Below are 13,495 nucleotides of genomic sequence, written 5' to 3' on the forward strand. Positions count from 1 at the left end.
ACAATCAGGTGGTCGAGGACACCGAATTCGGGGTGAAATTTAAATGACAAAAACCTTTAAATATAATATAGCTACGACGAACTGCGGTGGAAAATGCTTGAGTGCGAAAAAGTTGAATTATTTTTCTGACAACACTTAATTTAAAAACCTTTAGGATGTTTATTGCTTAATTTTCGTAATCTTCTGGTTAAATTATCTTTTAATAAAAATGTCCACTAATCGCTAGTTTTACATAGTTCTAAAAAAAATGCTTTTTTGTTTAAATCTGATGAAATCCTTTTTACTTTTTCATAGTTTATGAAACAAATATGCGGCCAATGTTAAAAGTAGGAAAATTCAAGAGAGGATCATTTGCCAAAAAATTGCAATGAAAAACAAGCACACAGACCCTTTATTTTTCTCTTCTTTCAAGTTCATTATTTTTATACTATCGTATAAGATCAGCTTTTTAAAAAGCTTATTAGCAAAACGGAGTAACGAAAATCACAAATGTCGGGAGAAGAGCTTGTCACGACTCTTCACATTTTTTTTTATCAAAATGAAAGTATTCCGTCTCCTGTTGTTCTTGTGCTGAAAACTGTTAATATGTTGTGTTTTGTGTACTAATGTTTGTCTGTTATTCTTATGTTTAGCTATGGCGTTGTCAGTTAAGTTTCGACTTACGGGTTTGGCTGTCCTTCAGGTATATTTCTCCTCTTTTGTACTAGTATCTTAAAACCAATTTCGTCTTAGTTTGGTACATAGATATAAAAATATGGCACGAGTTCCTTTAAAACAACACTCAATCCAAGTCACAATTTGAAAAAGGAAACCGTTATAGGTAAAAGTATGTCTCTAACATGTAGCCTTGATTCATACAGAACAGCAAGCTATATCGAGTCCCCCAAAAAATGACCAGAATAAAACCATTCAAACAGAAAACTACATAAAAAACGAGAAACACTTTTGAACGCATCACCAATCGACACCACTGAACATCAGATTTCTTACTAAGATAGGTTTACACAACGTTTCGTTTCAAACATTTTATTATTTCATTGAAAGGCGAATTTTATTTGAAATCATTGAATCCTGTCATATCTAGAATTGATCATATTTATCTAGTATGTTATTTTAAGTACACACAATTTGGATATCTATCGGGGAAAAAGGAAGAAACAAATTGAATCTAATTTCAATCCCGACATTTCTTTTAATCTTGTTTAATTACATTTGATAAACACTTATAAGAGAGATATTAAGAATGAACACAAATTTACAACTATCAGTTATTATGTTGATGTATCCTTGACACTATTTCTTCACATGATAGAGAATTCAAAATAACGAAATAGCAAAGATTATATTCACAACAACACATCTGCATGAAATTGGTTCATACTGAAGCAAAACTTTGTTCCCTTCGCTTCTAATTAACGTACTTCTGAATGAATCTAATCAATTTCACACACAAGGACTTTAGTAGCACCACTGTTAAATGTTAATAGAAATCTGTTACTGTTTGGCTTGAACCGTATTACCCATGGATAACCCTTGTTGGTATTATCTATATCTGATATGGGAATAATTCGTACGAGTTGTCCAGTAGATGTTAACTGATGTATGTTTTTAGAACCATATCCGGTTGTATAAATGTTCCCGTCGCTATCTACGTCCTGAAAATAGGGGCGTTGCAATAGACTATGGTTGTACGTAAAGACTTTTTCATCATTGCTCTCCCTTTTAATAGAATGTTTGCTATCCCAGTAGATGTAATCATTTTTCTTGTAGAAATAAACATGTATTGTGTCTGCTGTTGTTGGTTGACTTCTAATCACTGTACCATTATCAATGTTTAACCAAGATATTGTTCTACTATTAGCAGTAACATATTCATTTTCACAGATTGAAATACCCCACACAGGATTGCTGATATTTAAAGTTTTCACGAAAGTCAGCGGTTTAACGTTAATAAGTACTATCTTCTTTTCATTTGAAGACACGGCGACTGTTTGGTCATTCAGTTTAACTATGTCTGTTACATTGTACGGAATACCTAACTGTTCTAGTTGCTTCCCTTTGTTGTCGTAATACACGATCTTTTTTTGAGTATGATGAGTCAAAATGATATCATCATTAAAGAATATCCCACTAACAGCATTTATTGTTACATCAATAGTGAAAACTATTCGGATTTTTCCTGTGTGGAAATTTGTTATTTTCATTCTGGGAATAGAACATGCAGAAGGCCGTTGCTCATCAAAAATCAAACTCCCGAGAGAGGTTATGTCTGAAATGATATCTTTCTGTTCAAACTCTACGGGTATGGCCCTTATTTCACGTAGAAGTTTAGAAATGTTATTTTCAGTTTGAGGCAGATTGTTTAGAATCTCCTCCATCTTGACCAGACATTGTATTTCTGATCCTTGAGATAAACAAGCTTCGAATAAACTCTTCCAGTTATCAACTGTATTCTTTAGGCTGGACAAATGTGTTGTTTCGTCATCAAGCTTAATTATTTTTTCTTTCCTTCTACAGTTGGCCTCGTCCCGAAGTTTTTGTTCGAGTTCATTCAAATATTTACAAACTTTTTCTCGTAAAGTTGTGATTTCTTGAAGAACTGTTTCTATGCCATTTTCAAAATCTTTCTTATTAGTCTTTTGGTTCTGAAGAACTTTACCTAATGTGTAACTCATTTCTGTTAATGTTGTCAACAGGTTTTTTGCTTTTTCGGATGCTTTTATCCCGGTCACCGCTTTATCGATAGTGACAACCTTTTCACATTTTCTGTGGTGGACAGTTGCACAAACTGTACAACAAGGTTTTGAATGATCCTGACAGTAAACTTCTATCGTCTTGTCGGGATGTTCTTTACAAATGACATGCGCATATATACCGGAAATGGTGGTGTCTGTTATAATATCTGTGATGGGAACTATTGTGTGAGTTCTTGTTGCTTTGTAAAGCTTATGACATCTTTGACATGATTCACAGTAAGCTTCATCACACACAACGCAGAATGAGTGTGCCTTCTGAGAAATATTCTCTAGTTTACAAGTATCGCAAAGTTTTTCCGACTTTTGGATTGCCTTTCTATCAATAAGTGATAGAATAAAATGGTTTCCGGGTAAATTATTGGCCCAATTTTCCGAATTATCATCATTGTCATGAATTGGCACAGGTTGACGACATACGGGACATTTGAATCCATTTGGATTGTTTCCTGTCACGGTTGAAACAATATATGTATTAATACACGACTTACAAAACGTATGCAAACACGGCAGATACTTAGGTTCTTTGAAGGTGTCCAAACAAATTGTACAAATTAGTAGATCATCAACATCTTCTTTCACTTTTTCTCCTTTCGTCTCAACCGACATCGCCATTTTGTAGTATCTTTTAAACTTCCTGGTCCAAAGATCAGTTATGATTATAATCGGATATATATATAGCTTGCTTACCTTGACTTGTTTTAACACGTGACCATCATTATCATGGTACATATTGAACTGATATCCCTTGATATAGTTTCTACGTTTAAATTACTATCAATATTCTGCATTATTTTGTAATATTGATTTTAACTCAAAAATCAAGGTTGATGACATTTCTTCTTATTTAATCACAGAAGAACATTGTCCTAAACGTTTGTTTTTTTAATACCTTAGATTAATTTATTTTCGAGGCTATCAATTAGCGTAGATTTAGGAACACTTACATTTTCGTGGATATTTTATTTTGTAGTTTATCAATTTCTTTAAACAAAAGCCTATAGAAAATTTATAGTGCGTTGAACATTTCAATTCGTGGTTCACCTGTACCCACAAAACCAACGACAATTGGGGTCCAACGAATAGTAGTGAATCCACAGATGTTCCAACTTAATTGACATGTGTAGATTTACTGGTCAATTCTATGTAACTATTGTCCAGTGACAACGGTTTTATGTAACTTTACGTCCAGTGACAATGTTTTTTTGAAACTATCGCCCAGTGACAATGGTTTTTTGTAACTTTACGTCCAGTGACAAGTTTTTTAGCTCACCTGGCCTCAAGGGCCAAGTGAGATTTTCCAATCCCTATCGTCCGGTGTTCGGCGGCCGTCGTCTGTTGTCCGTCCGTCATCGTCCGGCGTCGTTAAATTTTACAAAAATCTTCTCCTCTGAAACTACTGAACCAAATTAAACCAAACTTGACCACAGTCATCATTGTAAACAGCAATAAAAAGTAAAATCACAAAAATATTGAACTCAGAGGAAAATCAATTCGGAAAGTCCATAATCACATGGCAATAATGTTCAGCAAAGTAGATTTACAAATAATTCAACAGGACCAAAATGGTCAGTTGACCCCTTGAGGAGTTATTGCCCTTTATAGTCAAATTTTAACAATTTCATAAAATTTGTAAATTTTTACTCACATTTTACACTAAAACTACTGGGCCAAGTTAATTATAGATAGAGACAATTTAAAGCAGCAAGAATGTTCAGTAAAGTAAGATGTACAAACACATCATCATCACCAAAACACAATGTTGTCATGAATCCATCATTTGTTTAATATTCACAAAGACCTAGGTGAGCGACATAGATTCAGCCTCTAGTTTTTTTTGTAACTTTACGTCCAGTGACGATACTAATGTTTTATGCATTTTAAGGACAAATAAAATGGTTAAGACAATATCTGCTTTTCCCGATTGGGGATTATTTTATATTTTATGTCGTTTTTTTCTCCTTTTAAATTTCAGCCCCTCGTTCTCTTTTCTTTATGTTTTTGACCTATTTTTCTCTTTACCTTTTTTTTGGGAGGGGGATTTTAGTCTACACGTTCTGTCCAGTTTTTTGTATTCCATAATCCAATCTAGACCGTTATACGTAAATCAGTCGTCCATTAGAAGGTCAATAGAAAAGGTCAATGAGTCTGATGACAGATATAAAGAGTATCGAAATGGTACCTTCGGGTTCATAAACGAGATTTTGTAAGGGGTTCTTTAGAATAGATTAAATGGTACTATCTCTCTACATAATGCATACAACTTAACGATAAAACTCTGACCATACGCGACTACAAATGTATACCTCCTTCACGGCACAATTGAGGCCATACTTTGAGATTGGTTTTACTGCCGGTTTTATATCCATTTCATCATTTGGATTCACTCAATTTTATAAATTAGGAGTTTATTCTCTTATTGTGATATCTCGTAAAATAGAGCTGATGCAAAAAGCAATCATTAAATCAATTGGATGTTGGATGAGTACTGATTGATAACATGATGTTTTATTAGTTGTTGACTTTGAACAAGCAGTGTATCAATCTGATGAGTTAAGCCCTTTTCAACAGATTTCTGTAGTTTGTGGTTGGATGTTTAGTGAAATTGGTAAATGCAGTTAATGCAATAAACCTTACAATTTGGAAATTTCTGTATTTGTCATTCCACAGTTATGGGTTAAGGTTGTATTTATACACCGAAGTATATCGTTGTGTAAGTTTTTCTATAGCGCAGTGCACAACGGGTATATCATGCTCTCTTGATGCAGAAGTGTTTTATTCATATTTAAGGATTAGAGAATTTTCGTGTACCGATGGTTTATAAAATATGGTAATGTCTTTGCAGTAGAATAGATAATTTCCCTATCCGCTATTGACATATGCATTAACTAGAATACCTTGACAATGCCACTAGAGGAGCAAAAAAGTTTACCTTTTTGCGCATCTTAGTTTTTAACCATTTGCAGGGTTTTATTGTTCAATCTCATTGTTTTCTGTGAGTGATTTGAGGACTTGTAGTAATTTTTTTGTTTTTGTTTGTTTTTTGACATTGTTGTAGCCTCTATTCTGGATTGTGATAGCTTCCTTGGACTCTTCGAACTTATTAATTCAGTCTTTGTTTGTGTATTCTTCTTTATCTAAACAACTGCTATTGGTTTTCAGGATGAACTTTTTTACTTGCCGAATGTGTTAATATATCATGTTTTCATATTGTTAGAATTATTTGGTTTATACATTTAAGACTTAAAACTGAGCAAACCATTTCTGAAGTTGAGTAGTTGTCGTCAGGCGCGGATCCAGAGGGGGGGGGGGGGGTCCTGCGGTTGGAACCCCCTCTATGTCCTGGGTTAGGAACCCTCCTTTTTAAAATGACTGGATCCGCCCCTTGTCGTTCTTGATGTTGTTTATACGTGTTTCTCGTTTTTTATTTTTCAGAAAAATTACATCGGGTACTGTTATTTTTCTCGTTTGAATGGTTTCACATTAGTCATTTTTGGATCTTTTATAGCTTGCTGTTCGTTGTGACCAGAGGCTCCGTGCTTAAGACCAGAATTTGACCTATAATGGTTTATTTTTATATATTGTGACTTGGACTTGGATAAAGAGTAATCTGATTGGAACATATACCACATCTTCCTATATTTATATAATACGTCCTTTTGGATGAACAGGAAGGAAGAAAGAATGGAATTTAGAGAGAAGGAAATAAGAAGGTCTAACGACTCTTATAAAACCCGAAGCCGTCAATAATTATGTTGAATGAATCTTGCGGTGTGAAAGTGAGTAATCAATCATTCGTGTGAACACGAACAATGACCGCTGGAGAGAGGCACTGTAAACGTACCAACAATCAGAATGACGAGGACGTCATGATCGGGGAGACTAGGATTAGGGTTAGCTAAAACCTGTTAATAACTTCAACGAGAAGCGAAGGAATAATGCCTGAGTGTGACAGTAGGTCAAAATAGTCGTTCTGACAATATTAGACACTATAGATTAATTGTCTCCCATTCCTATAGCTCTGGTGTGTTTTTGATGTCTAAGAAGAATTACCCGAAACAATCTTTGTTACTTGTAAGATTTTTCAAAAATACCATTGTTTAATATACATGTAAGTAATGTTTGATGCATGGTTTTTTTTTAATTTGTCTTAAGATTCCATTCTTTTTCTATCTCTGGTTTGCTTAGTGGTACTTTAGAACTCAGTTCGTAGTCGACTATACCTTACGATACATATATTTTACGATAGCTGCATACAAGTTCATCAAATAAAGTAAAATTGTTAAATATGTTAAAGATGGGCGAAAAATAACAGGGAGACATTCAAACTCATAAGTCGAAATTAAACTGACAAACCAATATCTTAAAAAGAAAAAAGACCATCAGACAAAAATAGAAGAAACAAACAACATAGAAAACGTAAGACTGAGCAACACGAACATAGTTAAAGTATCTGAGAAATAGGCCAACATAAATGTTGAACAATAATCCGAGGGAAATGTTAACCACGTCGGAAAAACTTTTGCACTTTATAATTTATCGATAACCCAAATTTAGATAACATAATGATATAGAGAATCTGGTATAGAAATTTTGAAAAAGACCCTATCTGACAGAGATGTGTTGGGAGGATTCTGTGTATCATTATTGAATCATTAGAACAAAAGAGAGGCTAACGATACCAAAGGGACATTGTAAATCGTCAGTTAAATGAATAAAAACAACAGTTGTATACAGCTGTTCGAATGTCATCAATCGATTAAGAGAAAACAAGTTGGGTTTCAAACTAAAACGGAGGGAAAAACATCAATCATAAGAGGAAAACAACGGAACAACACAAACACTGATGACTGAAATGTAACAAATTCACACGCCAACATCAATATAAACGGACTATTTGATAACAAATGCCACATTCCTAATTTGGTACAGGTCAATAAAAATAAAACTGACAATGGCATTGCAAATTACGAGAAACAACGAAAATTAAACCAAGAGCACACACGACACAATATGGAAAACTAAAGTCTGCATCAGCAACACGAATGTCGCAAAAAAAAACGTGATGTCAGGTGCCTCTGAAGAGTAGGCCAATTCTGCTCCATATATAACAACCTTTATACGTTTTTATGGACAGTCTCTAATCTATAAACCCAAAGACAAGGACACAGGATATCCTGAGGCTATACAATCAGAAAATCTAAAGACTAAGCAACACGAAGCTCTCGAAAAACTCAGGAATGATATTATGCGTCTCGGAAGGGTTAGCAGCTCCTGCTCCACATAATACACACTATATTTTTGTTTATGGGCAGTCGCATAATCATAAAATTGGGGACAAGGACAAAGGATATCACAAATCGTATATAAGGCATCTGTATACAGCATATAAATAGTTTATCTCTTCTACCAACTATAAAATAAAACGTAATAAACAGGAAACGCCGACACCACCTCAAGGATAGCATATCCATGTCTCACATTCAGTAAATTCAACGATACCAATTTCTCTCCATCAGATGCACATTTAGACAATCAATCTCGCAACAGAGTTGCTCGAGATAAAAAAAAAAATCCACCCAAAAATATGGAAAATCCCATACAAACTTTGAAAGGGGGATAAAAGCAAAAAAGTAAATTTATATTTATTGAACATCTTTTGTTATTCTTGAAGCTACAATAAACACGATCTGGATATCCATGGGAAAAATAATCAATTTTGATAAAAATAGAAATCTTGTCTTTATACCATAATATATTTGTTATTCCTGTTTAGATACATTTGTTATCAACACAAAATATAACTATCACTAGCTATATTGTTTTAACCTCAGACAAGATATAGCCAACTCCAAAACAGAGCTTTGAGTGAGGGATATATACTCCTAAATACATTATTATTTCAAATTCTATAATAGAAATGACTAAAAACAATATTACTATGTCAAATAATTGAAGTTTGTTTAAATTTGGCCAAGTAGTTTGTAAAGTTGACGACGACCGACGACGGCAGACGACGACGGACAACGGACGCCACGTATGGGCCAGGTGAGATAAAAACGAGAAACACTTATTGATATTTATCAAAGGTACCAGGATTATAATCTGGTTCGCCAGACGCGCGTTTCGTCTACATAAGACTCACCAGCGACGCTGATATCATAATATGTATAAAGCCAAACAAGTACAAAGACAAAGAGCATTCAGGATTCAAAATTCTAAAAAGTTGTGCCAAATACAGCTAAGGTAATCTATGTCTGGGGTAAAAAAATCCTTAGTTTTTCGAAAAATTCAAATTTTAAATACACACAAAACTATTAAGTGCATCAACAAACTACAGCCACTGAACATCAGATTTCTGACTTAAGATAGGTGCAAACAATGTTTCGTTTTAATAGTTGTCAATGGTACCAGGATTATAATTTAGTACGCTAGACGCGCGTTTCGTCTACATAAGACTCATCAGTGACGCTCATATCAAAATTTTTATAAAGCCAAATAAGTACAAAGTTGAAGAGCATTGAGGATCCAAAATTTCAAAAAGTTGTGCCAAATACGGCTAAGGTTTATATGCCTGGGATAAGAAAATTTAAACGTTTTATCATATGATTGAATGGCGAATCTTCATATAAATTATTGAATACTTTCATATCTAGAATTGAACATATTTTGATAGTATGTGTACTTAAAATACGCTCAATTAGGATATCCATCGGGAAAACAAAACAAAAGAGATAACAATTGAATCTTATTTCAATCCTATCATTGTTTTAAACTTGTTTAAATGTATTTGATATAAACTTATAAGAGAGATATTAAAAATCAACACAACATACAACTATCAGTTATTATAATATTGTTTTATCCTTGACACTATTTCTTCACATAATAGAGAGTTCAACATAACGCAATATCAACAATTGTAATTTAAACAACAAATCAGCAAGATATGGGCTCATACTCCCTAAAGCAAATCATTGCTCCCTTCGCTTCTTATTATTCTACTTCTGAATGAATCTAATCAATTTCACACACAAGGACTTTGGAAGCACTACCATCAAATGTTAATAGAAATCTGTTACTGTTTGGCTGGAACCGTATTACCCACGGACTAGCTGTGATGGTGTTATCTATATCCGATATGGGAATGATCCGCACGAGTTTTCCAGTAGATGTTAACTGGTGAATGTTTCTAGAACCATACCCGGTTGTATAAATGTTTCCGTCGCTATCTACGTCTTGAAAATAGGGGCGTTGCAATAGACTATGGTTGTACGTAAAGCCTTTTCCTTCATTGCTCTCTCTTTTAATAGAATTTCCGCTATCCCAGTAGATGTAGTCATTTTTCGTGTAGCAATAAACATGTCTAGTGTCTACTGTGGTTTGTTGACTTCTAACTACTGTACCATTTTCAGCATTTAACCAAGAAATTAATTGACCATTAGCAGTAACATATTCGTTTTCACAGAACGAAATACCCCACACAGGGTTGCTTATATTTAATATCTTAGAGATACACAGCGGTTTAACGTTAATAACAACTATCTTATTTTCATTTGAAGACACGGCAACAGTTTGACCATCCACTTTTGTTATGTCTGTTAAATTGTGAGGAACTTGTAGCTGTTCTTGTTGCTGCCCTTTGTTGTCGTAATATACGATCTTTTTTTGACAATAATGTGTCAAAATGATATCATTATTAAGGAATATCCCACTTACCGCAGATATTGTCACATCAATTGTGAACGCGACTCTGATTTTTCCTGTATGGAAATTTGCTATCTTCCTTCCGGGAATATTATATGCAGAATGCCGTTGCTCATCAAAAATCAAACTGCCGAGAGAGGTAATGTCTGAAATGATATCTTTATGTTCAAACTTTACGGATATAGCCCTTATTTCTTGTAAAAGTTTAGAAATGTCTTTTTCAGTTTGAGAAAGGTTATTTAGAATCTCATCCATCTTGACCAGACATTGTATTTCTGAACCTTGAGATAAACAAGCTTCGAATAAAGTCTTCCAATTATCAATTGTATTTTTTTGGCTGGAGAAATATGTCATTTCTTCATCAAGCTTAATTACATTTTCTTTCCTTCCACTGTTGGCCTCATCCCGAAGTTTCTGCTCTAGTGCATTTAAATGTTTACAAACTTTTTCTCGCAAAGTTAGGATTTCTTGAAGAACTGTTTCTGTGCCATTTTCAAAATTTTCCTTATTAGTCTTTAGGTTCTGAAGAACTTTGCCCAATGTGTTACTCGTTTCTGTTAATTTCGTCATCAGGTTTCTTGCTTTTTCGGATTCTTTAATCCCAGCCACCGCCTTATCAATAGTCACAACTTGTTCACATTTTCTGTGGTGGACAGTGGCACAAACTGTACAACACGGTTTTGAATGATCCTGACAGTACACTTCTATTGTCTTGTCGGGATGTTCTTTACAAGTGACATGCGCATATAGACCGGAAACGGAAGTGTCTGCATTGATATCTTTAATGGGTACTAATTTATGACTTTTCAACATTTTGTAAATTGTGTGGGCCTTTCTGCACGATTCACAGTATGCTTCTTCACAAATAGTACAGAATGAAATAGCTTTCTGTTTGTCCTGATCACAAGTATCACATAGCTTATCGGGTTTCTGTAATTCCCTTTTATCTATGAGTGATACGATAAAATGGTTCCCGGGTAAATTATTAGCCCACGTTTCAGGCTGCTCATCATCTATTGGCACAGACCGACGACATACGGGACATTTAAATCCACTTGGGTTATTGTCTTTCACGGTTGAAACAATATATGTATTAATACACGACTTACAAAACGTATGCAGACACGGCAGATACTTAGGTGCTTTGAAGATCTCCAAACAGATTGTACAAGTTAGCAGATCATCAAAATCTTCTTTTAACTTTTCTCCTTTCACCTCCACCGACATCGCCATTTTGTTGTATCTTTTAAACTTCCCTGTCTAAAGATCGATCGGATATATATATATAGCCTGCTTACCTTGACTAGTTTAACACATGACTCTTGTTATCAAATACACATGATACATTAGGATAAAATTGTTTTAGGGAATTCGACGATTGCTATACCACAGACAATTAAATCCAGGATGAATGTATCATTTTGTATCAAATAATGTATTCTATGTTGAATTACATACAGTCCGATATGCGGTTTAAATAGAACAAAAGAAATCGACCTCTTGTGTTTAGAAGGTAGAGAAGTGTAATGAACTTTGTATACGGTTGTCAAGATGACACAAAGGTTATTTTCCGTAAAGTCATTAAAAATATTTGCATTCACGTTGTTTAATTTTCATATTGTACAATAGATCACAATGCAACTTGCAAACAATCGTTTTTAAAACGACCATAAGTCAAGCTGTTATGTCATTTAGGGGGTCTCCTTATAAACTGCTACTTTTTTTGCTGGACAAAGAAAAAAATATAGGAAAATTACAAAAATTGAGAAATGAGTTGTCAATCGTTTAAGACCATTCCCAAAGTTGCACACCTAAATTTGACATTAAGACGCAAATTCAAAGTCGGATGTTATAAGACGGGGTTTGTTAATTTATTTACGCATCGAACGCACCCGTCCTATATATGTAACATCAAATGACTTTTAAGTGATTTAAACTATTTATTTTTAAATTATATTTTCATGCTTGACATGTTTTTTTCGTTAACAATTACAATTACACCGACAGTCATAATTTCTGTAATATTCAATAAAAGTTTTGTTACACATTTTGTTACACCTCAGTTATACAGTAACCCTGATCACAGGCGCTTGGGTCTATGATACATTTTAAAAAAATAAAATTCTAATTTTTAAAAATATTTAATTTTCTATATTTATAATACATAACTATCACTTCTGTGCGTGTCTCACCTAGTTGCGAGTAATTTAAACGACCCAGAGAAAATACCCAATTTTACTATCCATACTAATTCTCACAGAAGTGATATATATGTATACTAGTCAACAAAAGAAACGATACACGACTTTGAAATAAAATTGATCAAAAAGTATTAAATATAAAAAAAAAATGAGATACACTATTTTAAAAAGCTTTCATTTGCAATGTATTCACATGTGATAATGAAAATTAAAACTTGTCGGAAAGCATCTAAATTCAGTGTAAACGATCGTAGGGTGCAAATTAGTTTTGCGGAAGTTGAATAAAAAATCGACACATAATTTTCTAAGTTCTAAATAAAATTTCAAATTTGTTTAAAAATATTTAATATGCTAATCAAGTAATGTTCATGTTGTAAGTAATGGGTTGAAATATTGTTTTTTTCTAATTTTTGGGAAAAAAGTGTTTTTTGAGATCTCAAAAAATGCAAAAAAAATAATTTTATGTTCGTCTCAAATCAATGCTTTAGATATGAAAACAACACACAGTAAATTTGGAACCTTTCGGATAAGTTTTAAGATTGTTACCGCTTTTTGAATATCACTTTACACTTACTGTCTATGGTAAATCAGTTGATAATGTATACATTTTAACGATTTCTCGTGGGGACAAACTTTGCTTAACAAATAAATGAAGAAACTGTATGATTTTTAAAAACAACTTAATGGCAAACACTGTCTTTACCTTTAAATTAAAAGGTTGGCATCATTATTTGGAACTTCTTTTTTTAGAATTGCCGTTTTATGTAAATTTTGTAAAAAACAAAAAATCGCGAAAAAAACGTCACGAAAGAAAAAAAAGGAAAAAATTTTAAA

The 13,495-nt window shown here is 33.5% G+C and overlaps 2 protein-coding genes across 2 annotated transcripts; both read right to left on the reverse strand.

The window, feature by feature from the left end:
• Positions 1-1,433: 1,433 nt before the first annotated feature.
• On the reverse strand, positions 1,434-3,368 carry LOC134691576 (uncharacterized). Its single transcript, XM_063552141.1, has one exon. The coding sequence runs from the start codon at positions 3,366-3,368 to the stop codon at positions 1,434-1,436; it is 1,935 nt and encodes a 644-aa protein (XP_063408211.1).
• A 6,402-nt stretch (positions 3,369-9,770) lies between these two features.
• Positions 9,771-11,710, reverse strand: LOC134691578 (uncharacterized). The gene has a single exon (XM_063552142.1). The coding sequence runs from the start codon at positions 11,691-11,693 to the stop codon at positions 9,771-9,773; it is 1,923 nt and encodes a 640-aa protein (XP_063408212.1). The 5' UTR covers positions 11,694-11,710.
• Between the last annotated feature and the right edge of the window lie 1,785 nt (positions 11,711-13,495).

The sequence above is a fragment of the Mytilus trossulus genome, chromosome 11, assembly GCF_036588685.1.
Source record: "Mytilus trossulus isolate FHL-02 chromosome 11, PNRI_Mtr1.1.1.hap1, whole genome shotgun sequence".
Lineage (NCBI taxonomy): Eukaryota > Metazoa > Mollusca > Bivalvia > Mytilida > Mytilidae > Mytilus > Mytilus trossulus.